The sequence below is a fragment of the Triturus cristatus genome, chromosome 2_2, assembly GCF_964204655.1.
Source record: "Triturus cristatus chromosome 2_2, aTriCri1.1, whole genome shotgun sequence".
Lineage (NCBI taxonomy): Eukaryota > Metazoa > Chordata > Amphibia > Caudata > Salamandridae > Triturus > Triturus cristatus.
The window spans coordinates 1,241,746,103-1,241,772,852 of NC_140582.1; the positions used below are offsets into that span (position 1 = coordinate 1,241,746,103).

The 26,750-nt window shown below is 51.8% G+C and overlaps 1 protein-coding gene across 4 annotated transcripts in view; it reads left to right on the forward strand.

Annotated features, from left to right (window-relative positions):
* Positions 1-26,750, forward strand: part of RTKN (rhotekin) — a 606,092-nt gene that overhangs the window by 200,327 nt on the left and 379,015 nt on the right. For 2 of the 4 annotated variants that reach the window (XM_085642923.1, XM_085642924.1), the window contains exon 1: positions 19,368-22,745. The exons of the other annotated variants lie outside the window; for them this stretch is intronic. In XM_085642923.1, coding sequence (XP_085499049.1) covers positions 22,548-22,745 — 198 coding nt within the window. In that variant the 5' untranslated portion in view covers positions 19,368-22,547. Of the gene's footprint in view, positions 1-19,367; positions 22,746-26,750 lie in introns of those variants that run through there. 4 annotated transcript variants of the gene reach the window in all.

Consider the following 26,750-nt stretch of genomic DNA (forward strand, 5'->3'; position numbering starts at 1 on the left):
CATTAGGCTCAGGTCCAGATCAACTCCACCACTCTTGCATTAGAGCTCAACCCACTGCCTTGGTGCCGGTGGAACCCTCCCGTGGTCACATTAGGCTCTGGTCGCCTCCACCGCCCTTGCAATAAGAGCTTAGCCCGCTGCCTTGGTGCCGGTGGATCCCTTCCGTGGTCACATTAGGCTCAATTCCAGATCGCCTCCACCGCTCTTGTGCTAGAGCTCAGACCACTGCCTTGGTGGCGGTGGAGCCCTCCCGTGGTCATATTAGGCTCAATTCCAGATCTCCTCCACCGCTCTTGTGATAGAGCTCAGACCACTGCCTTGGTGCCGGTGGATCCCTCCCGTGGTCACATTAGGCTCAGGTCCGGATCGTCTCCACCGCTCTTGCAATTGAGCTCAGCCCTTTGCTTTAGTCCTATTCCTCACCCAGCAAGTCTTTGGCTCTGTGGATCAGGCTGGCATCTCAGTGGCCACCCTGCTCTTTCTTTCAGCTTCTGTTTGCCTCTTTCATCAATTAATTAATCGGGGTTGGTAAAGCGCAACTACTCACTTGTAAGGGTCTCAAGGCACTGGGGGAGTGGGGGCGGCTCCGTTGAGTGCTGGGGTCATCCGAAGAGCCAGGTCTTGAGGTTCTTCCTGAACTGGAGCAATGTGGGAGCTTTTCGAAGGTGAAGGGGGAGGTTGTTCCAGATCTGGCTGCGAGGTAGGAGAAGGACTTTCCTCCAATTCCGGTCTTGTAGATATGTGGGATGGTGGCCAGAGAGGTCACCTGAATGGAAGTGTCTTTGGGATGTGTGGAAGGAGAGGCGGTTGTTAGATATGTGTGTCCGGTGTTGTGAAGGGCCTTGTAGGTGTGAGTGAGGAGCTTGAAAGTTATTATTTTTTCGATTGGGAGCCAGTGGAGATCGCAGAGGTGGTGGTGGCGGGGGATGTTCAGGATCAGCCTGGTTGTGATGTTCTGGACGATCTGGAGTTTGCGATGGAGTTTCTTGTTGATTCCGGTGTTGCGAGAGATGAGTATAGTATGATGCTGAGGTTTTTTGCGTGGTCCATCCAGGCTAACTGTCCTCTGCTGTTTCTCACCCTCTATACATTTTCATTCTTTCTCTTCCAACATCTCTCTGAAATGGCCCATAAGCACGCCGTGTCGGTGCGTTGTTAAAATCTACAGAAACGTCAGTCTTCAGGAATGCAATATAGAGTAAAACGTGTGAAATGTAAACAGGCGCTGCGTCGGTGTCATGGATTGCCTTTAGGGTGTTAGTTATTCTTCAGCAATCCTTTAGCACTCTTTGAGAACTTCAACTGCCAGTTCCAGTGGCCGCTCTGCTCGCTCTGCTTAGAGTGGACTGTCCTTGGTGTACAACGTTCTGCTCTCGGAGTCAGAGCGGCTGCTTGGGACCGAAGTTATGTTTGGGATGGGAGGAGGAGGGGGCTCCACTCACTGCCAGGAGGCCCTTCATCTTGCCAACACCAGAGCCGCGGGCAGCTCAGTAAAAAGAACCAAACAGCCCGTTTCAACCTGGAATCTCTACACTGCATGTGCATAGTAGTGACTGTCTGGGGTGCCTTGCCAGCACTCAAAACGGCAGGCGAGGCACCCCCAGATCTGCGTGGGGGCTGCAGCCGGTGCCCGCGTTCGGATTGTGATCCGGATCATGTTGTTCTCCTCCATATGTTGAACAGCACACGAGGAAAGCCTGGGGGCAGCTCTGAGAAGGGGCAGCTTAATTGATCACAGGTTTTGATCTGGGATTATTGTGATGCTGAAATAATAATGTGATAAGCATGCCAGCGCTCACCTCTCTGAGCCGGGCCCGTCTCAATTCTATGGCACACACCATTGGTTCAGTCACAGTCAAGAATCTGCAGCGGGATGTTTAAGTTAGGCAGCAGCCGAAGGCCTGCAGCAAGCCGCTCCCTCTGTGACAGGCTGCCAGGCAGCAGGCTCCTGCTCTCGAAGGGGAGTCTGAGTTAGCCAGTAGAGATGGTGGTCGTCTGAGCCTGAGAGGGCCACGGGATCCATTACACTGCCCCAGCGGTAGTTCAAACAGCGTACACACTGCAGCTAAACTTCAAGTTCCACCAGCTCGCGGCACCGCCCTAGTAAGTGTCTCGCCATTGGGCACTGAAAGTGAAAGATATGCAGGCCGCGTGTTTCGGGTAATATTCACTGTAGTATGGTACTCTAGCGCGTACATGAACCACCAGTCCTCAAGCCTGCTGGGACATGCGCACATCGCGCGCTTACAGTGCAGCTATCATTTTGGTGCATACAGAGACGGGGGCCAGCGGCAGGGGCCGATGCCAGAGTCATCGGAAAGTGGCCACGTGCTAAAGAAAAAAGCTATGAAACACTGAGTTATTACGAGCATGCAGTGCTACACTTACAAGCATTGGTAAAAGATAGCAGGCTCACCAGAGTCTAAGGTTTTCTGTAGTGGGTCGGTGGTCCAGTAGAGGTCACGCACGCCTCACATTAGCAGATCGCTGCGACGTCTTTCACAATAGTACCTCAGCCAGGTGACGTCAGGCGTGGCTGTAGTCGTCAGCGAGTGACTCAGCCGTGCCGCGGGCAGACATTTTGCAGCAGGCTATTAGCGGCACGCACGGCCTCCGCCTGTGGCGCCGAACGTGACATGGCGTCGAATTGTTGAACGGGATTCCCAAACTCATGTTTTTTGCCACCCTCCCCCTTTTGCCGCTCTAGGCGGCCGCCTAGTCTTGCCTAATAGTAGAAACGGCCCTGACTCAGGTCCTGACACAACTTCATTATTTGGGAGTAGTGGCTCAGGACACACCATAATCTCACATTTTATCATACTGGCTCATGACCTTGCACTTCATGGCTCCAGACTGGAATCACAAGGCAGAGTCTTGGACGAGCTGATGCAGCGGCATGCAGATCGCCCTCCGTATACCTCTGGTTCTGCACACCCACTGCTCCACGGTCTCAGTGCACCTCACTCCTCTTGGACAATCACTCCTTCTGCAGTGTTGGCAGACTCCTTCCCTCTCGCAGCAGGCAGGCTTGTAGGTGCTTCAGGGCAGATGATCAGCTCTTGCTAGAAGGGATAGACTCAAGTGATGTCTCCTCACCTCTGGGAAGCTGGCTGTCAGGTAGACACGAGCTCTGGTTGCACAGCAGCCCTCTGCGTACCATTCAGAGCACTCCCTTCCTTGGTCATAGAGAACTTGGAAGTGTAACAACAGATGGATGAGTGGGTCTCAGGAGATGCAGTTCCACCTACTGCACTTTCACCAATAGATTGAGTTGGTTGTCCTCTGAAATGTCCTCTCCGTGCTGTTCTCCAGACCCAACCTTTGTGTAGAGTGATGCTTCTCACAGCAGAAGCATCTGTAGATGTAGTACTCACAGCAGAGGCACAGAGGTGTAAGACTTCTGCAAGTGGCTTTCGTCCGTCAGCTGCTGGACTGTTATCGGGGAATGACCGAGGGCTTTGACTCAGCATGTTGGTTCCTTCACCTTGCACTAGAGTCCTAATCTTCCCCCATCATCTACCGAGCAGTGCACCAGGGAGACCAATCAGCAGCTTCTTTCTCAGCAAAAGGCAAACATCGAATTTTAAAAGGAGCCTGGTCCCCTCTCGCTCTTGCTTCGAAGCTTGGATCTACTTCCTCCAGTTTCAGGAAGGTCAGCAATATACAGTTTCACTGTCTGGGAAAACAACCTCACCTCCATCTTGTGCAGCAAGTCAGGCTAAGGGCATCCAGAATGGATCCCACGGGCCTCCATTGATCTGGTGCACTCCATGCGTGTACCACTCAGGCGACAAACAGAAACACACACAACCAACACATGGTATGTTGGGTTAGGATCTGGGTTAGCACATGAAAGCAGAAATGTACATAAGTGGGTGAGTAGGTCTCCCCTGTAGCGGCACAGAGGACTGCTAACAACAATGGATTCACAAAACACTGTACTCTGGCACCACGCTTGATGTGTTGAGCCCGGGACTAGGATAGTAGTCCACTGTCGGGTCAATGGAGGGGCCCTTGGTATGCACCTCCAGGTCACATGACATGCCCTGGACCTCATTCATGGCAAGGGGCAGGCCTAGGCCTTTGTGCACACACTAGATCAGTGTGAGGCTGAGGCCACAATCAAAAACCCAGGATGCCAGATACACACAGTTCGGCACTCAGGGCAGAGGAACACAACTGTACACCATGCAGAGGAGATTCCCAACCCAACAATTCCTTCGATGTTTCTTTGTACCCAGCCAGGGCACATCGAGTGCCATCTGCTGCATATGTCCAATCTGGGTTGAATGCACAAAAAGAGGAACTTCCTGATACCAGCCTTGGGAGAACTCCTGTGGAATAGCCCTAAGCCAAGGACGGACCATGCACTGACCATGCAGGACCTAATCAAAGGGGTTGCCCACAATCTGGACATTCCATATGGCTGATTGGTCAGCCGGTGCATACATTTTGAGCAGTTGCTCTGCTTAGTGTGCAGGAATTCTCAGGACCGGGAAGGGGAGTAACACTGTAGGGTGCCTTTGCAAACAGCTGAGCTGTGGGGCTATAGTCCAGTTCTGAGTTGGGAACTGAACTTGCCTCTTGGAACCTGCTGAAAGTTCTCTCCAGGCTTGCATTGAGGGAAGAAGCCATCTTTCTGTGGGATCTGGATGCAGATAGGATGGCTCAGTAGCAGGACGCTGCCTACGAGAGATCACCCAGCATCCTCCTGGTGTATGAGGAGCTCTGCAAGAGGGACAGAGGAAGCCCCCATCATTAACAATACATGTGGCACAAGGGTTGAATCAGCTGTCCAAGGATCGCAGTGCTGAGCCCCCTGTCAAACACTTCCACTGGGCCTCTAGTTGCCCTCAATGTTACTGTTTGTCCATGTGCTTTATTTGCAGGGCAACTGGAATTATATGGCAGGAGGATGCCGAATTATGTGGCAGGGTTGAGTAAATTATGCATCAAGAAAAGGTCAATTATGCAGCTTTAATGCGGCACGTTTTTGTGATAGTTTAACTTCAATATGTTGTCATTTTCAAACTTGGTCACACTGTCTGGGGCTGTCTCATTAGCACCAGTGTAACGCCCAAATATAGCAGTAAGCAACAGAAAGGTGACCAGTCAAGCTATGCAAAGGTCCTTTCGCTGCGCCGAAACACGTGTTCCTGCATTTTTAGTAACTTTTAAACCGTTTGAGCTAGGAACAACATTTTTTGGTTAAAATCTGCAGATTATGCAACAGTTGGTGGATTATGTGGCAAATGCGACAAATCTATAATTATGTGAAAAACACTGCACCCACACAAGCACATCATTCCATTGGTCCTGCCTATGTGATCAGTGGGTTACTAGGTGCGCCTTTCATTGCCACAGTCCTGCAAAATGTCTGCAGATCCATGCAGTGGGTTGTGGAGCTTCTACTGACACCAGCCCTCCCTCCAGAGTGTGTGCAGACACTGACCCTAGCCCCCTCCAGAGTGTGTGCAGACACTGACCCCAGCCCACCTCCAGAGTGTGTGCAGACACTGACCCCAGCCCACCTCCAGAGTGTGTGCAGACACTGACCCCAGCCCCCCTCCAGAGTGTGTGCAGACACTGACCCCAGCCCCCCTCCAGAGTGTGTGCAGACACTGACCCCAGCCCCCCTCCAGAGTGTGTGCAGACACTGATCCCAGCCCCCCTCCAGAGTGTGTGCAGACACTGACCCCAGCCCCCTCCCCAGCCCCCCTCCAGAGTGTGTGCAGACACAGACCCCAGCCCCCTCCAGAGTGTGTGCAGACACAGACCCCAGCCCCCTCAAGACTGTGTGCAGACACTGACCCCAGCCCCCCTCCAGAGTGTGTGCAGACACTGACCCCAGCCCCCCTCCAGAGTGTGTAGACACTGACCCCAGGCCCCCCTCCAGAGTGTGTGCAGACACTGACCCCAGCCCCACTCCAGAGTGTGTGCAGACACTGACCCCAGCCCCCCTCCAGAGTGTGCAGACACTGACCCCAGCCCCCCCTCCAGAGTGTGTGCAGACACTGACCCCAGCCCCCCTCCAGAGTGTGTGCAGACACTGACCCCAGCCCCCCTCCAGAGTGTGTGCAGACACTGACCCCAGCCCCCCCTCCAGAGTGTGTGCAGACACTGACCCAGCCCCCCCTCCAGAGTGTGTGCAGACACACTGACCCCAGCCCCCCTCCAGAGTGTGTGCAGACACTGACCCCAGCCCCCCTCCAGAGTGTGTGCAGACACACTGACCCCAGCCCCCCTCCAGACTCTGTGCAGACACTGACCCCAGCCCACCTCCAGACTCTGTGCAGACACTGACCCCAGCCCACCTCCAGACTGTGTGCAGACACTGACCCCAGCCCACCTCCAGACTGTGTGCAGACACTGACCTCAGCCCCCTCCAGACTGTGTGCAGACACTGACCCCAGCCCCCTCCAGACTGTGTGGAGACACTGACCCCAGCCCCCCTCCAGAGTGTGTGCAGACACTGACCCCAGCCCCCCGTCCAGAGTGTGTGCAGACACTGACCCCAGCCCCCTCAAGACTGTGTGCAGACACTGACCCCAGCCCCCCTCCAGAGTGTGTGCAGACACTGACCCCAGCCCCCCTCTAGAGTGTGTGCAGACACTGACCCCAGCCCCCCTCCAGAGTGTGCAGACACTGACCCCAGCCCCCCCTCCAGAGTGTGTGCAGACACTGACCCCAGCCCCCTCAAGACTGTGTGCAGACACTGACCCCAGCCCCCCTCCAGAGTGTGTACAGACACTGACCCCAGCCCCCCTCCAGAGTGTGTGCAGACACTGACCCCAGCCCCCCTCCAGAGTGTGTGCAGACACTGACCCCAGTCCCCCTCCAGAGTGTGTGCAGACACTGACCCCGGCCCCCCGTCCAGAGTGTGTGCAGACACTGACCCCAGCCCTCTCCAGAGTGTGTGCAGACACTGACTCCAGCCCCCCTCAACAGTGCTGGTCCCCTTTCACTGGACAACAGTGCTGGTCCCCTTTCACCCGACAACAGTGCTGGTCCCCTTTCACCCGACAACTGTGCTGGTCCCCTCTCACCCGACAACTGTGCTGGTCCCCGACAACTGTGCTGGTCCCCTCTCACCCGACAACTGTGCTGGTCCCCTCTCACCCAACAACAGTGCTGGTCCCCTTTCACCCGACAACAGTGCTGGTCTCCTCTCACCCGACAACAGTGCTGGTCCCCTCTCACCCGACAACAGTGCTGGTCCCCTCTCACCCAACAACAGTGCTGGTCCCCTCTCACCCGACAACAGTGCTGGTCCCCTCTCACCCGACAACAGTGCTGGTCCCCTCTCACCCGACAACAGTGCTGGTCCCCTCTCACCCGACAACAGTGCTGGTCCCCTCTCATCCGACAACAGTGGTGGTGCCCTCTCACCCGACAACAGTGCTGGTCCACTCTCATCCGACAACAGTGCTGGTCCCCTCTCACCCGACAACAGTGCTGGTCCCCTCTCAGCCGACAACAGTGCTGGTGCCCTCTCAACCGACAACAGTGCTGGCCCCCTCTCACCTGACAACAGTGCTGGTCTCCTCTCACCCGACAACAGTGCTGGTCCACGACAGTGCTGGTCCCCTCTCACCCGACAACAGTGCTGGTCCACGACAGTGCTGGTCCCCTCTCACCCGACAACAGTGCTGGTCCCCTCTCAGCCGACAACAGTGCTGGCCCCCTCACACCTGACAACAGTGCTGGCCCCCTCACACCTGACAACAGTGCTGGTCTCCTCTCACCCGACAACAGTGCTGGTCCCCTCTCACCCGACAACAGTGCTGGTCCCCTCTCACCGACAACAGTGCTGGTCCCCTCTCACCGACAACAGTGCTGGTGCCCTCTCACCGACAACAGTGCTGGTGCCCTCTCACCCGACAACAGTGCTGGTGCCCTCTCACCCGACAACAGTGCTGGTGCCCTCTCACCCGACAACAGTGCTGGTGCCCTCTCACCCGACAACAGTGCTGGTTCCCTCTCACCCGACAACAGAGCTGGTCCCCTTTCACCCGACAACAGTGCTGGTGCCCTCTCACCGACAACAGTGCTGGTGCCCTCTCACCCGACAACAGTGCTGGTGCCCTCCCACCCGACAACAGTGCTGGTGCCCTCTCACCGACAACAGTGCTGGTCCCCTTTCACCTGACAACAGTGCTGGTGCCCTCTCACCCGACAACAGTGCTGGTGCCCTCTCAACCGACAACAGTGGTGGTGCCCTCTCACCCGACAACAGTGCTGGTGCCCTCTCACCCGACAACAGTGCTGGTCCCCTTTCACCCGACAACAGTGCTGGTCCCCTTTCACCCGACAACAGTGCTGGTGCCCTCTCACCGACAACAGTGCTGGTGCCCTCTCACCCGACAACAGTGCTGGTGCCCTCTCACCCGACAACAGTGCTGGTGCCCTCTCACCGACAACAGTGCTGGTGCCCTCTCACCCGACAACAGTGCTGGTGCACTCTCACCCGACAACAGTGCTGGTGCACTCTCACCCGACAACAGTGCTGGTGCCCTCTCACCCGACAACAGTGCTGGTGCCCTCTCACCGACAACAGTGCTGGTGCCCTCTCACCCGACAACAGTGCTGGTGCCCTCTCACCCGACAACAGTGCTGGTGCCCTCTCACCCGACAACAGTGCTGGTTCCCTCTCACCCGACAACAGTGCTGGTCCCCTTTCACCCGACAACAGTGCTGGTCCCCTCTCAGCCGACAACAGTGCTGGTCCCCTCTCACCCGACAACAGTGCTGGTCCCCTTTCACCTGACAACAGTGCTGGTCCCCTTTCATCGGACAACAGTGCTGGTCCCCTCCCACCCGACAACAGTGCTGGTCCCCTCTCACCCGACAACAGTGCTGGTCCCCTTTCATCGGACAACAGTGCTGGTCCCCTCTCACCCGACAACAGTGCTGGTCCCCTCTCACCCGACAACAGTGCTGGTCCCCTCTCAGCCGACAACAGTGCTGGTCCCCTCTCACCCGACAACAGTGCTGGTCCCCTCTCAGCCGACAACAGTGGTGGTCCCCTCTCAGCCGACAACAGTGCTGGTCCCCTCTCAGCCGACAACAGTGCTGGTCACATTTCCACTGACACAAATCTGTCCATAGTGCTATATTCATGTTCTATGTTCTTGCAAGCAAAACAATTAAAGGAAAGTAACATCAACAAATAAAGAACGAATCCTAAATTATAATACATTCTACAAAATACATATTAAAATACGTCATGACTACATCTCAATGATAAATGTATGCATTTATGAAAATAAACAAATAATAATAATGCATTTAGAAATGTATTATAGGTTCTCTCCTAGCCGCTAGTAACTTTACAAACATTTTACAAACTCCACATTGAACCATCTTTCAATTCTACCACACTCCCCAACACTCTAGTGACTTTAAGCGGGCATAAACATTTACTGTCACCCTTCCTCACTATTCCAACTTTTTTGTCACCACCCAGTCACCCACTTCCAAATGAATTTCCCTCACTCCTTTTTTCGCATTCTAGCAGTCCTCTTTACATTTCTGTCTTCCAGAAACTTCAACTTTAATTGCCTCATGGTCAACCCACACACCATCTTTGTCAACTAATCAAGCAGGGACTTTTTTGCCTCCCATTTCTCTTACCTTAAGTGAGACAGAGATGGAAACTCCTGTCATTGAATGGGGTGTAGTTCCAAATGCCCACATCAATTTCCTCAACTCCTTCCTCCAAGGCAAACCATTGGCCAATGACAGTTGCACATTCTTCATAATCATATGGTTTACCCTCTCAACCATGCCGTTTGCATGCAGTCTGAATAAGGCCACACCTTCATGGACAAATCCCACCTTTCTATTAAATTGTTTATCTTTTGGGATGCAAATTGTACACCATTGTCAGAAATAACGGTTTTCGGCACACCTTCTAGAAAAACCTCTACAAGAAAATTCACCACCCTTTCTGTGTTGATGCGGCCTACTGTCCTAACCACAAAGCACTTAGTATGGTAATCCACAAGAACAATTGTGTACCCACTCTCACTTCCCAATTTGTTTAGTGGACCTATAAAACCTATGGCTAACCTTTCCCATGGTCTCCTGGGTAGCTTCACACACTTTAGGGGAGGTTGTCTTACAGTCTTTACGTTATCACTGTTAGCACAAGCATAACAATGTTTGACCGCATCCTCTACCATGCTATCTAGCTTAGGCCACCAACATACTTGTCTTACCCTCCTTTTACTCATATTCCTACCAGGAGGGCCTTCATGTGCGATTTGAATAATACGGATTTATACACGTACAGGAGGAATGATACAATTCCTCACCATCACTTTATCTCCACACATGCTCAGTTCATCCTTCACACCACGATATTCCTCTACCTCAACATTCTTGTACAATATGTGAATCCATCCTTGTTTCACCCACTCTATCAGATCCCTCCACACTAAGTCTTCCCCTATGGCAATTACCTATTCCTCCTTGTTCAATGCTATTTCTTTTTGATCTTCCAGCTTCTCACTTACATCACTTTCTTACTCCTGTGCAGTCCCATACACAGGTAACCTCGACAGGCAATCTGCCAGCACATTATTTAACACTTTTAGGTACTCCTCCTCAGAATTATATTCAAGAACTGACAACATCCAACTAGAAATTCTAGGTGTTGCACTTCCTTCCAAGCCCCTGACGTCTTTGAACTAGTGAAGTAATGGCTTATGGTCAGTCTTAAACTTAAAGGGTAAACCCCACAGGAAGAATTTATAGTGCTTGTTTCCCCAGCAACATTCCAAGGCCTCTCTTTCAATTACAGAATAGGATTTCTCTGCAACTTGCAACCTCGGAGAAGGAAACCCTACTATCCTCTCCTGGTTTTTGACCACTTCGGCCAATACTGCTCTCAGTCCTACATTGCTAGCATCCGTGGTTAAATAAGTTTTTGCAGTCACCTCGAAATGCCATAGAGAAAGAGCTTGAATGATTTTCTTTCACTTGTTCAAAGCCTCTCTCACATACATCACTCGACTCAAAGATAAAAAAAAATCATAATTGCTCTCTAATCTCATAAACAGGTTAGTAGAGTTTTTATAAATAAATACATATATTTTATATATATACCTTGTTTGATTCTCCTTTCATTTGATCATTCAAGAGATTATAGACTGGTAAACCAAGCTGCTTTACATTCCTTCAAGACTTAGCCTGAAGGCTGCTCTCCATAGCTACCACCAGGATAGCTTTCAATTAAGGTTGCCTTAAACCTAATCATCAATAAGGGTTGTTTGGACTGGTGTAAGGTGCCCACTAGAACTAGTGGACAGCATATACCAGGCCAACTTCTCACACGCGGGTTCTTCGTCTTTAGGTCGAGCCTGGGCAGCGCATGCGCTGCTCTGCGAGGCGCGCTGGATTGAGGAATGGAATTAAAGCCCCTCCCATTTCCCGTCCATCTTTTCAATTGGCTTCTGTTACAGAGCTTTTCAAATCGTTGCTTTTCATTCGTGAATAGGCTTACTAGTACCGCCTTGTCTGCATTTGTAATCTCCCTGAACGACTGGACTTTTTACTTGCGGTCTTACAGGGTCTGCTTTATTTAGTCAGAGAGCACTGTTTTCTTTAATGTCTATTCTAGCAGCCATGACAGGCTCTCCATAACCCACCCTGTTTCCTGACAGTGCAACGCCCGACCATGGATGCTGCACTTTATTTAAAAAATGCGCCCGGCACAGCGCAGCACTTTTGCACGTGCTGTGCTGCTTAACAAATGCTTTAATATTTTTTTTTAATGCCCCATGTGGCGCTTTCACTTTATTTTCTACCACGCACCTTTCTTTACACGAGCCGCGTCAAAAGAAAAGCGGGTGGGCGTCATTAAAGTGTAAGCTCGGCATCGGACGTTTTAACCAAAAGAAAACAATTGTTTCTCAACTTCTAGGGGTAATTCACTGAGAGGAAAGCGATTGAGCTGCGTCACATGACAGCGAACAAGCCCCAGACCTAGTCTTTGGACCTGGCAGTAGAGGTCTTTGTACCAAACCTACATTCTAGCTTTTATCTCTGCTTTATGGTTTTATGCTTCTGTAGCCTGCCCCTCAGTCCGGTTTTCTCCATCTCAAACCTGAAGGCTGCATGACATCATTAAATAGACAAGCATTTGCAATGCTAAAGGTCTCGCCATTTGCGCAAGTTTAAGCTATTAGCATTGTAAATGACAATGCCTTTTATTTATGTTTTAAAAACCAAAACATAAATAAAAAGCATTGTCCTTTACAATGCCAATAGCTCAAACTTCCGTAAATGCGAGACCTATTGCATTGCAAATGCTTGTTATTTGGGTCATCTGCTATCTATCACCCACTGGATTGGAACTATGGGAAGGGTTGGTGGACAGCCTCTTTCCTCCCGTTTATCACTGTGGGCCTGAGGGGTTGAGAAGAGGAGTCATTGTGTGTTGATGGTGCAAGATTTGTATCAGCAATGATTTGTGATCCTGGGTGATGTGTGGTGGTGTGGCTTGTTGACAGCTAATAGTGTGATGGGTTGTGTGGTGTAGGGTGGTGAAAGGTGTGTTAGTGGGCTGTGTTGGAGGTCATATTTGTAGTTGAATTCGTAATGATTGAATTTACAAGGCTCTGTATCACAAGGATGTCTTTGTGGACTGTACCACCAGGATGTCTCAGTGGAATGTACCATCAGGATGTCTCCGTAGAATGTACCACCAGGATGTCACCGTGGAATATACCACCAGGATTTCTTCATGAACTGTACCACCAGGATGTCTCCATGGAATATACCACCAGGATTTCTTCATGAACTGTACCACCAGGATGTCTCCATGGACTGTACCAACCAGGATGTCTCCATGGACTGTACCAACCAGCATGTCTCCATGGACTGTACCAACCAGGATGTCACCGCGAACTGTACCATCAGGATGTTTGAATGGACTTTACCATCAGTCTGTTTAAATGGACTGTACCAAAAGGATGTTTTAATGGACTGTACCATCAGGATGTCTCTGTGGAATGTACCACCAGGATGTCACCTTGGAATGTATCACCAGGATTTCTCCATGAACTGTACCTCCAGGATGTCCCCATGGACTGTACCACCAGGATGTCACCGTGGACTGTACCATCAGGATGTCTGAATGGACTGTACCACCAGGATGTCTCCATGGACTGTACAACCAGGATGTCACATTGGACTGTATCACCAGGATGTCTCTGTGGACACTACCACCAGGCTGTCTGAATGGACTGTGCCACCAGGGTGTCTGAATGGACTGCACCCCCAGGATGTCTCAGTGCACTATACCACCAGGAAGTCTCTGTAGACAGTACCACCAGGATGTGTAGATGGAGTATACCTCCAGGATGTCTGAATGGATTGTACCACCAGGATGTCTACGTGGTCTGTACCATCAGAATATCTTTGTGAACTATACCAGCAGAATGCCTAAATGGACTATACCACCAGGATGCCTCAGTGAACTGCACCACCAAGATGTCTGAATGGACTGTACCACAAGGATGTCTCAGTGAAATGTACTATCCAGATGCCTCAGTGGACTGTATTACCAGGACGTTTCTGTGGACTGTACCACCGGGATATCTCAGTTGACAATACCACCAGGATGTTTGAATGGACTGTACAACCCGACTGTCTCAGTGGAATGTACAATAAGGATGTCTCAATGGAATGTACCATCAGAATGCCTGCATGGACTGTACTACCAGTATGTCTCAATGGACTGTCCCACCAGGATGTATGAATGTACTGTATCACCAGGATGTCTGAATTGACTGTACAACTAGGGTGTATAAATGGACTGTACTATCACAATGTCACAGTGGACTGTACCACCAGGAAGTCTGCATGGACTGTATCACCAGGATGTTTGAATGGACTGTATCACTAGGATGTCTCAGTGGACTGTACCACCATGATGTCTAAATGGACTGTACCACCAGAATGTCTGAATGGACTGTACTGCCAGAATGTTCGAAACAGTCTGGTGCTCTTTCTGTCACCCTGTGTCAGTGGGATCACAACCGACTGCCCGTCCTCGCAGGCTTGAAGGCTCGCCTTCATAGCGCCTTCTGGGGATGGGTCAGTATAAAGTCTCATTTGGAAGCACACCCTAATGTCCAGTCACTAGTCGATACTGGTAAAGTCTTCGGGCAATGATATATATATCCTGGGAGAGGGGTAGGGGATCCCTTTCTCAAGTCAGGAGGGTAGAGAGGTCCTCCCACCTTACGGAAGGGACACAGGAGGGATACGTTCTCCTAAATTACCGCACATAAACAAAAACCTCGTATTATGTCTAACATGTGGGGCACTAACCTCTTCAGGTGGAGCTCTGCCTTACAAAGGGCAGGGAAGGAAAGGGTTACTTTATGTAAATAACCGTCACACACTCTAATAGTGTCATGCTTCATCATCGGGTTCGCCTTGACTCCTAAAGGTCACATGTGAGCTCGACCATGTTCCAGGGAGCACTTGAAAGAAAAAGCATTGGCTTAGCCAATAGGTCTCGCCTTTGAGACCTTATAAGTGTTTAGTTATCCAGCACAATATCCTTGGTGCAACAACATCAAGTGTTGCATGGCTAAACACTTATAAGATCCCAAAGGCGAGACCTATTGGCTATGCCAATGCTTGTTTTGAGTGAGTGGCTCGTGCAGGTATGCCACTGTAAGGTAGTGATGCTGCGAGTGCTTTTACAGGAGCCCCTGTGACATTGCGCCTCTTCAAAATGTATCTTGGGTCTGGTGTAATACTTCTAGCCCCTATTCCTGTCTTCTCCAACCAATCCATCCTTAAATGTTCCATGTACAGCCGGGGTTGACACTCCTATTGCCCCTGCCCTCCTGTGACACTTTACCTGTCACGGGTGGTGGTGGTGGATGTGGATGTGATGTGGTGGTGGACATGGTGGTGGTGGTAGACGTGGTGGTGGACATGGTGGACGTGGTGGTGGATGTGGTGGTGATGGTGGACATGGACATGGTGGTGTTGGACATGGTGGTGATGGTGGACATGGTGGGGGTGAACATGGTGGTGGTGGATGTGGTGGTGGTGGTGGATATGGTGGGGTGGTGGCCTTGGTGGTGGACATGGTGGTAGTGTGGACGTGGTGGTGGTGGATGTGGTGGTGGTGGTGGACGTGGTGGTGGAGGTGGACGTGGTGGTGGTGGACATGGTGGTGGTGGACGTGGTGGTGGACATGGTGGTGGTGAACATGGTGGATGTGGTGGTGGTGGATGTGGTGGTGGTGGGCGTGGTGGTGGTGGGTGTGGTTGTGGACAGTGTGGTGGTGGACGTGGTGGTGGACATGGTGGTGGTGGTGGACGTGGTGGTGGTGGTAGATGTGGTGGTGGACATGGTGGTGGTGGATGTGGTGGTGGTGGACATGGTGGTGGTGGTGGATGTGGTGGTGGACGTGGTGGTGGTGGACAAGGTGGATGTGGTGGTGGTGGATGTGGTGGTGGATGTGGTGGTGGATGTGGTGGTGTTAGTGGACTTGGTGTTGGTGGTGGTGGACCTAGTGGTGGTGGGTGTGGTGGTGGTGGTGGATGTGGTGGATGTGGTGGCGGTGGACATGGTGGTGGTGGACATGGTGGTGGTGGATGTGGTGGTGGACATGGCGGTTGACATGGTGGACATGGTGGTGGTGGAGGATGTGGTGGTGGTGGAAGACATGGTGGTGTTAGACATGGTGGTGGTGGACGTGGTGGAGGATGTGGTGGTGGTGGACGTGGTGGTGGAAATGGTGGTGGTGGATGTGGTGGTGGACGTGGTGGTGGTGGATGTGGTGGTGGACGTGGTGGTGGTGGATGTGGTGGTGGTGGATGTGGTGGTGGACATGGTGGATGTGGTGGTGGATGTGGTGGTGGTGGAAGTGGTGTTGGTGGACGTGATGGTGGTGGAAAAGGCGGTGGTGGAGGTGGTGGTGGTGGACATGGTGGTGGAGGACGTAGTGGTGGAGGATGTGGTGGTGGTGGACATGGTGGTGGTGGACATGGTGGTGGATGTGGTGGTGGACATGGTGGTGGTGGGTGTGGTGGTGGATGTGGTGGACATGGTGGTGGTGGTGTATGTGGTGGAGGTGGACGTGGTGGACGTGGTGGAGGTGGAGGTGGATGTGGTGGTGGTGGACGTGGTGGTGGATGTGGTGGTGGACATGGTGGACGTGGTGGTGGTGGACGTGGTGGTGGTGGATATGGTGGTGGTGGATATGGTGGTGGTGGATGTGGTGGTGGTGGTGGATGTGGTGGTGGTGGTGGACATGGTGATGGTGGACATGGTGGTGGACATGGTGGTGGACATGGTGGTGGTGGATGTGGTGGTGGTGGACATGGTGGTGGTGGTGGTGGTGGATGTGGTGGACGTGGTGGTGTTGGTGGACATGGTGGTGGTGGACATGGTGGTGGTGGTGGAGGACGTGGTGGTGGTGGACGTGGTGGTGGTGGACGTGGTGGTGTTGGTGTAGGTGGACATGGTGGTGGTGGACGTGGTGGTGGACGTGGTAGTGGTATTAGACGTGGTGACAAATAGTGAGAAAAGGTAAAGGCAAAACACAGAGTGAATGTTAAAAAAAAGCAAGATAGAGCACGAGGGAAGAAGTGATGAGAAAACTGTCACAGTAAAAGCCAAACACAGAGTAAATGATAGCCGTGCACGACTGAATAACTAATGCTGCTATTTTAAAGCACATGCGTGCTTGTCACAGTAAAAGCAAAACACACTGCTGGCACTGCAATCGTGTGTTTGCTGGCCCGGGAGTGGTGCGTGCGTGCGTGCGCGCGCAGTCGGCTCTTTTTGGAAGCACATACTCGTGCTTGTGAGTGCACCTCTGCTCGCTCCCACAAGCTGGATGCCGCCACAAGCACGAGTATGTGCTTCCAAAAATAGCAGAGCGACGGCTAAAGGTCCTCCTAAGCAGCGCTTGCGCGAAGCGTAGGTGAGACCTAAAAAGACCAGGGGGTATAAAGATTAAAAGTCCTACAGCTCACGCCGAGGTATCCCTTTATTGTTGGAGTAGTTGGGGATGTTAAAAAGTAAAAAGAATATACGGGATGTTAAGGATGCAACGGTCCTATGACCATAAACCAACATGTTTCAGTCCTACTCTACGGCCCCAATGGGTCTGGGGATTTCATCAGGGTGGTTAGTCTCGCCTCCCTGGTGTGGCAGCTCAGCGAGCTGTCTAATTCACACAGACTAGATGCAAAGTACCGGACTGCATCCGGGAGCTAGTTGTATACCTGCCCCTCGTGTTGTTTTCTTTTTCTTTTTGTAGTTCCAACCTGCAATTAAGAACTGCCATATTCCTGACTGTATTCACACAACCTTCTTTCAAATTTTGAAGATGGTCGAGCCCCCCCTGACCTTCAGGAATCAGGGTGACCCGATGATGAAGCCTGGCTCTATTAGAGTGTGGAAGTCTTCGGGCAGCCAGACCTGGGAGCAGGGCCCTGGACCTATGAGACAGGGGGCGACACGATGATGCAGTAGGGCTGACTAAAGTATGTAACCAGAAAGGCATATAATGCGGCGTAACGAGGCCCACTTTGGGACAGTATAACCCTTTTATTTTGTCATTTCTGGACAGATTAACACTGATACAGCCCTGTCCAGACCGTATGCTGATTTTATTTTAACTATATTGTGCTGTGTCTGAGTATCACCCCCCTCTGCCCCTGGGGTTACGCCCTGCCTGTGGGGAGTCAAACCCCCCAAGTGAGGCATTTGCTGCCCCAATGTACTGCACCAGCTCTGGGGCGCCAGAGGTAAGCGACAGTAACCACAAGCGATACTGCCCAGCAACATCTGGCTACCCAAGAGCACAGGGTGTGTCTGCGTTTCTGCCGTGAAGTACACATATGAATTGCTGTGTGGATAAGTATGAATTATTGCTAATGTTTGTGATTATGAAATCATGCGTGTCTTTATGTATTTGTGTTTGCACAGCGCTGTTGTATATTCTTTGTGTGTGTGTGTGTGTGTGAATGTCTAGTTCTGGTTGCGTACATGTGTAAGTCTGCAGGCTTGTGTATGCACTTGTACACCTGTGTATATGGTGGGTTCAGGTGAGTGTGTGTGAGAGAGAGTGTGTGGTGTGTGTGTGTGAGTGAGTGAGGGAGAGCATGTCTGTCTCTGGTTGTGTAGGTGTGTAAGCCTGTAGACATCTCTAAGCACTTGTGCACATGTGTAACTGGTGGGTGCAGGTGAGTGTGTGTATGTGTGTGTGTGAGAGAGAGCATGTCTGTTTTTTGTTGTGTAGGCATGTAAGCCTTCAGACATGTCTGTGTACTTGTGCACATGTGTATAAGGGGCATGTGAATGTGTGGGGTGTATGTGTGTGTGTGTGAGAGAGAGAGAGAAAGCATGTCAGTTTCTGTTGTGTAGGGTGTGTAAGCCTGCAGACATGATTATGTACTTGTGCACATGTGTATCTGGTGGGTGCAGGTGAGTGTGTGTGTGTGACAGAGAGTGTGTGTGGTTGTGTAGGTGTGTAAGCCTGCAGACATGTATATGTACTTGTGCACATGTGTATGGGGGCATGTGAGTGTTTGTGTGTGGGGTGTGTGTGTGTATGTGTGTGTGTGGGTGTGAGTGAGAGAGAGAGAGAGAGCATGTCAGTTTGTGGTGTGTAGGGTGTGTAAGCCTGCAGACATGTCTATGTACTTGTGCACATGTGTATCTGATGGGTGCAGGTGAGTGTGTGTGTGACAGAGTGTGTGTTTGTGTGAGAGAAAGAAAGAGTGCATGTCGGTTTTTAGTTGTGTTGATGTGCAAGCCTGCATACATGTCTATGTATGTGTGCACATGTGTATCTGATGGGTGCAGGTGAGTGTGTGCGTGAGAAAGAGTGTGTGTGTATGGGGTGTATGTGTATGTGAGAGAGAGCATGTCTGTTTTTAGTTGGGTATTTGTGTCCATGTACTTGTGCACATGTGTATCTGGGAGGGGGGGCAGGTGAGTGCGAATCGAGGGGGCTGTGTGCATATATAGACCACCCCTCCCCCTCCCTGCTGCTCACTCTGTGGGAGGGAGACTGCATGAAGCCACTGGAGCAGCAATGAAAGAGCCTTTCTCTTCTGCAGCTGGAGCCGGGCGCACATCAGCACCAGACCCGAGCCTGTGGCTGCAGAGGGGCCAGTGTGTGCTGTGGAGAGGGAGGGCTGGGCTCTGGCTGCACTGAGAGAGGGACCCGGTCTCTGGCTACAGAGAAGGAGCCGAGGTCTGACTACAGAGAGGAGCTGGTGTCTGGCTGCAGAGGGGGCCAGTGTGTGGCGTGGAGAGGGAGGGCTGGGCTCTGGCTGCACTGAGGGCTGGAGGCCCTGGCGGAGAGGGGCCAGGAGTCTGTCTGGCTACAGAGAAGGAGCCGAGGTCTGACTACAGAGAGGAGCTGGTGTCTGACTACAGAGGGGGCCAGTGTGTGGCGTGGAGAGGGAGAGCTGGACTCTGGCTGCACTGAGAGAGGGCTGGAGGCCCTGGCAGGAGAGGGACCCGGAGTCTGGCTACCGAGAAGGAGCCGAGGTCTGACTACAGAGAGGAGCTGGTGTCTGACTACAGAGGGGGCCAGTGTGTGGCGTGGAGAGGGAGAGCTGGACTCTGGCTGCACTGAGAGAGGGCTGGAGGCCCTGGCAGGAGAGCGGCCAGGAGTCTGGCTACAGAGAAGGAGCCGAGGTCTGACTACAGAGAGGGAGCTGGACTCTGGCTGCAGAGGGGGCTGGAGGCCCTGGCAGGAGAGTTACCAGGAGTCTGGCTCCAGAGAAGGAACCCAAGTCTGGATACAGAGAGGGAGACGGAGTCAGGCTCCAGAGAAGGAACCGGGTGTCTGGCTGCATAGGGGGGCCAGTGTGTGGTTTGGAGAGGGACAGCTGGACTCTGGCTGCCGAGTGAGAGGAACCGAAGTCTGACTACAGAGAAGGATCTGGTGTCTGGCTACAGAGGCAGCTGGTGTTTCTACAGAGAAGGAGTCTGGCTCCAGAGAAGGAGCTGGTGTCTGACTACAGAGAAGGAGTTGGTGTCTGACTACAGATAAGGAGCTGGTGTCTGGCTGCAGAGAGGGACCGAGAGACTGGCTCCAGGGAAGTAACCTGGCTACAGAGAGGGACCGGGAGTCTGGCTGCAGAGGGGGCCAGCGTGTAGTGTGTAGAGGGACAGCTGGACTCTGGTTGCAGAGAGGGAGAGCTGGAGGCCCTGGCAGGAGTCTGCCTCCAGAGAAGGAACCAAAGTCTGGCTACAGAGAAGGAGCTGATGTCTGGCTCCAGAGAAGGAGTTGGTGTCTGACTACAGAGAAGGAGCTGGTGTCTGGCTACAGATAAGAAGCTGGTGTTTGACTGCAGAGAAGGAGCTGGTGTCTGGCACGAGAGGGAGAGAGGGAGCTGGTGTCTGACTACAAAGAAGGAGCTGGTGTCTTGCTACAGATAAGGAGCGGGTGTCTGACTACAGATAAGGAGCAGGAGTCTGGCTCCAGAGAAGGAACCGGTGTCTGGCTACAGAGGGAGCTGGTGTCTAGCTACAGATAAGGAGCGGGTGTCTGACTACAGATAAGGAGCAGGAGTCTGGCTCCAGAGAAGTAACCGGTGTCTGGCTACAGAGGGAGCTGGTGTCTAGCTACAGATAAGGAGCTGGTGCCTGGCTACAGAGAAGGAGCTGGTGTCTGGCTACAGAGAAGGAGCTGGTGTCTGGATACAGAGAAGGAGCTGGTGGCTGGCCAAGTCTGGCTACAGAGAGAACTTCCGTCTGAAGCAGAGCAGGATAAGCTGGAGTGTGATCTTCCAGAGAGGAGGCTGGAGTCCAGCTGCAGAGACGTAACTGGAAAGTGGCTGTGGAGTCTGGCCTGGCTGGTGGACTCTCCTCCCTTTCCTTCTAAAACATTGACTGTTGGCCCTGTTGATATGATCTGACTCCTCTGGGCTCTTGAGCCTGAAGACTTCTGGGGGGGGCCTCGGGGTCTGCTGGAGCGTGTGCCAATGGTGGGGCTGTGGCAAGCACCAGCTTAATGTCGATCGGCGAAGCATCCCGGGATTGGCACGGCCACGCGGTGCCACCGCCCTGAGCGCCAAGGCCAGTGGGCAGCTCCGGGGGCAGAGTGACACGTTGACCGCACTATAAGGCCACCTGCTCCAGGCCTCCCTTCTGACTCCACGGCCCCCTCCAGGGACTATTCCAGCCCCTTCCCGGCTCCACAGCCCCTGCCAGGGACCTCTTCCAGCCCCTTCCTTTCTCCACAGCCCCTGCCAGGGACCTCTTCCAGCCCCTTCCTTTCTCCACAGCCCCCTCCAGGGACCTCTTCCAGCCCCTTCCTTTCTCCACAGCCCCTCCAGGACTCTAGCACGAATCGGGCCAAACTTGGAAACTTCTCTGCAGAGGAAAAGGCACCGAGTGCCGGAAACATCTGCTGTCTGGACCCCGCGAGCGCGTTAAATAAGAAGGGAGGGGAGCGGCACCCCCTGAAGTGTGCTACATAAGGGGACTATTCATTTCACGTAGGATGTTTCAGGAGGTGCCTCGCCCTTGACGTGCCTACAAGGGGGCGGTGCCTTGCTGCGGGTTTTTCACTCGTGCACGGTGCAACTCAGCTCCTGTGTAGCCGGCGCGCCCAGGGCGTGAGGTGCGTGCGGGCTGCCCCTAGGTTCACGCACGCTGACCTTCACGTGAGCCCCGGACTCTCGCCCCCTGCTGGTGGCACCTGTCTGCGCTGCGCAGAGGAATCTTTCTGGACACATCTCTGCCGGCTGGGCACCTCTGCGCCCTGAACACAGGAACTACACTGGGCAGCTCTGCGCCCTGCGCACAGATACTTCCTTGCTCACTGGGCACCACCTGCCCTGCGTAGAGCCCCCCCGCCCCCTCCCCTGCTCGCTGAACACTTCCTCGCTCCCAGGGCAAAGCGCTGTCTTGTCCAGAGGCACTCTCTGCTCTCTGGACACCTCCCTGCTCCATTGGTAACCCTCTGCCCTGCCCAGAGGCACACCCTGCTCTCTGGTCACCTCCCTGCTCTCTGGACTCTTCCTTGCTCACTGAACACTTGTTCCCTGGGTAACGCTCTGCCCTGCCCAGAGGCCCCCCCTGCTCTCTGGACACTTTCCATCTCCCTGCACAGAGGCACCATCCTGGACACTTCCCTGCTCGCTGGACACTTCCTGGACACATATCTGCCCTGCGCAGAGGGACTTCTCTGATCTCTGGGTACCTCTGTGCCCAGGACACCGTACCTTTCTTGGACACCTTTGTGCCCTGCGCACAGAGGCTTCCTTGCTCCCTGGGCACTGGTCTGCCCTACGGAGGGACACCTCCCGGGACACTGTCCATCTCCCTGGACACTTTCCATCTCCCTGGGCACTTTCCATCTCTGTGGGCACTTTCCATCTTCCTGGACACTTCCCTTCTCCCTGGACACTTCCCTTCTCCCTGGACACTTTCATCTCCTGCACAGAGGCTCCTCCCAGCCCCTGGGCACCCCCAGCCTTCCACCCACATGTCTCCGCTCTCCTGTCAGAAATGGGTGCTCACAGGTTGCCCTGTTTCAGGGGATGACGCGCACCTGGACATCCATGCCGAGGACCCGGGGCACCACATGTGGCACTGAAGGCCGCCAGGCCTGCCCAGGACAGATGGACTCGTGGCACCAGGGCGTGACTGCGGACAGACTGCTGGACATGGAGGACAAGCTGTGGATTCTGGAGGACCTCAACATGATGTACATCCGGCAGATCGCGCTCAGCCTGGAGGTGAGGCCTGGTGCGTGTGAGGTGTGAGGCGCGCGCGCGACGCAGCGTGCGTGACAGCGCAACACAGCGCAACATGGCGCCAGGTAGCACAATAATTGAATGAAGCATAACATAGCATTTGTGACAGCACAACACAGCATAACATAGCATGTGTGACAGCGCAGCACAGCACAACATGGCGTGAGGTAGCACAACACTGCATAAAATAGCAAAGGTTACAGCACAACTTAGCATATTTGGCGTGAGGTAACACAACCCAGCATGGCATAGCATGTGTGACAGCACAACACAGCACAACATAGCATAACATAGCATGTTTGAGAGCACAACATAGTATAACATAGCGTGCGTGATAGCAGAACGCACCTAACATAGAATGCGTGACAGCACAACACGGCATAACATTATAGCATGTGCAACAGCAGAACGTAGTATTCTATATCGTATGTGAGAGCACAACATAGCATAGCATGTGTGATAGCACAACACGGCACAACATAGTATAACATAGCATGCGTGACAGCACAACATAGCATGTGTGACAGAATAACATAGCATAACATATCATATGTGAGAGCACAACATAGTAGAACGTAGCATGTGTGATAGCATACCATAGGATGAGTAACAGTAGAACATGGCATTACATAGTATAATATATCATAATATATCATATGTGAGAGCACAACATAGCATGTGTGACAGCAGAATGTAGCATTACATATCAATTGTGAGAGCACAACATAGTATAGCATGTGTGATAGCTTAACACAGCATAATATAGCATGTGTGACAGTACAAGATAGTATAGCATAGAATAATTTAGCATGAGTGATAGCCCAACACAGCACAACATACCATGTGTGACAGTACAACACAACATATCATATGTGAGAGCATAACTTAGTATAACGTAGCATGCGTGATAGCATAACGTAGGATGATTGACAGCACAACATAGCAATATAAAGCATAACATATATGTGAGAGCACAACATAGCAAAAAGCATAATGTGGCATGCTTGATAGCATAACATAGCATGTGTGACAGCACAACATAACGTGGGATAACACAGCATAACAGGATAACATAGCATGTGTGACAGCAGAACATAACATAACAAAGCATAAAATATCATGTGAGAACACAACATAGCATAACACAGCATGTGTGACAGCACATAATAGGATAGAATACCATGTGTGACAGCACAACATAACATATGTAATAACACAGCATAACGTAGCATAACCTAGAATGTGTGACAGCAGAAAAAAGCATAACAAAGCATAACATATCATATGTGAGAACACAACATGTATGATAGCATAACACAGCATGTGTGACATCACATAATAGGATAGAATAGCATGTGTGACAGCACAACATAACATGTGTGATAACACAGCATTACATAGCATGTGTGACAGCAGAAAATAGCATAACAAAGTATAACATATCATATGTAAGTGTACAACAGAATATAACGTAGCATGTGTAATAGCACATAATAGCATAACATAGCATGTGTGACAGCACATAATAGCATTACATTGCATGTGTGACAGCACAACATTACATGTGTGATAACACAGCACAACATAGCATAACACAGCATGTGTGACAGCACAACATAGCATAACACATTCAAACAGAAGCTACCAGCCTGCTGCCTGACATATCATAGCACAGTATACTTGGAGGCGTGAGGTGGACGCATACCATATCATAACACAGTATACATGGAGGGGTGAAGAGGGCGCATACCAAATCATAGCACAGTATACCTGGAGGCGTGAGGTGGGGCATGCTGTATCATAGCACAGTACACCTGGAGGTGTGAAGAGGGTGTATACCATAGCATAGCACAGTATACCTGGAGGCGTGAGGCGGGACATGCTATATCATAGCACAATATACCTGGAGCTGTGAAGAGGGCACATACCATATCATAACACAATATACTTGGAGGCGTGAGGCAGGCGCATACCATATCATAGCACAGTATACTTGGAGGTGCGAGGCGGTCGCATATCATAGCACAGTATACCTGGAGGCGTTAGGGGGGCGCATAACATATCATAGCACAGTATACATGGAGGTGTGAGGAGGACGCATACCAAATCATAGCTCAGTATACTTGGAGATATGAGACGGGTGCATACAATATCATAGCATAGTATACCTGGAGGTGTGAGGCGGACACATAGCGTATCACAGCACAGTATACCTGGAGGCGTGAGGCAGAGGCATACCATATCATAGCACAGCATACTTGGAGGTGTGAGGCAAGCTTGTACCATATCATAGCACAGTATACCTATAGGTGTGAGGTGGACGCATACCATATGATAGCACAGTATACCTGGAGGTGTGAGGCGGACGCATAACATATCATTGCACAGCATACCTGGAGGTGTGAAGCGGGTGTATGCCATTTCATAGTACAGTATTCTTTAGACATGAGGTAGACACATACCATATCATAGCACAATATACCACGAGGTGTGAGGCAGGCGCATACCATATCATAGTCTTAGTATACCTGGAGGCATGAGGCGGACACATACCATATCATAGCACAGTATTCTTGGAGGTGTGAGGCAGGTGCATACCATACCATCGCACAGCATACCTGGGGGTGTGAGATGGGTGCATATAATATCATAGCACAGTATACTTGGAGGCGTGAGGCAGGTGCATACCATACCATAGCAGAGTATACCTGGAGGTGTGAGGCGGACGCATACCATATCACAGCAAAGTATACCTGGAGGTGTGAGGAGATCGCATACCATATCATAGCACAGTGTAGTTGGAGGCGTGAAGCAGGGGCATACCATATCATAGAACAGTATACCTGGAGGCGTGAGGTGGACACATACCATACAATAGCACAGTATACCTGGAGGTGTGAGGTAGGCACATACCATATCATAGCACAGTATACCTGGAGATGTGAGGCGGACACATACCATACAATAGCACAGTATATCTGGAGGTGTGAGGTAGGCGCATACCATATCATAGCACAGTATACCTGGAGGTGTGAGGCAGACGCATACCATATCATAGCACAGTATACCTGCAGGTGTGTGGCGGATGCATACCATATCATAGCACAGTATACCTGGAGGTGTGTGGCAGGCGCATACCATATCATAACACAGTATACCTGTAAGTGTGAGGCGGGTGCATACCATATCATAGCGCAGTATACCTGGAGGTGTGAGGCAGGCGCATACCATACCATAGCACAGTATACTTGGAGGAGTGAGGCAGGTGCATACCATACCATAGCACAGTATACCTGGATTGTAAAATGGGTGCATATAATATCATAGCACAGTATATCTGGAGGTGTGAGGCAGATGCATACCATACAATAGCACAGTATACTTGGAAGTGTGAGGCAGGGGCATAGCATATCATAGCACAGTATACCTGGATGTGTGTGGCGGGTGCATGCCATATCATAGCACAGTATACATGGAGGTGTGTGGCGGGCGCATACCATATCATAACTCAGTATACCTGTAAGTGTGAGGCGGGTGCATACCATATCATAGCACAGTATACCTGGCGGTGTGAGGCAGGTGGATACCATATCATAGCACAGTATGCCTGGAGGTGTGAGGCAGATGCATACCATACAATAGCACAGTATACTTGGAGGAGTGAGGCAGGTGCATACCATACCATACCATAGCACAGTATACCTGGATTGTGAGATGGGTACATATAATATCATAGCACAGTATATCTGGAGGTGTGAGGCAGAGGCATACCATATCACAGCAAAGTATACCTGGAAGTGTATGGAGGGCCCATACCATACCATAGCACAGTATACCTGGAGGTGTGAGGCAGGTGCATACTATACCATAGCACAGTATAACTGGAGGCATGAGGCAGACACATACCATATATTAGCAAAGTATACTGGGAGGTATGAGGTGGATGCATACCATATAATAGCACAGTATACCTGGAGGTGTGAGGCA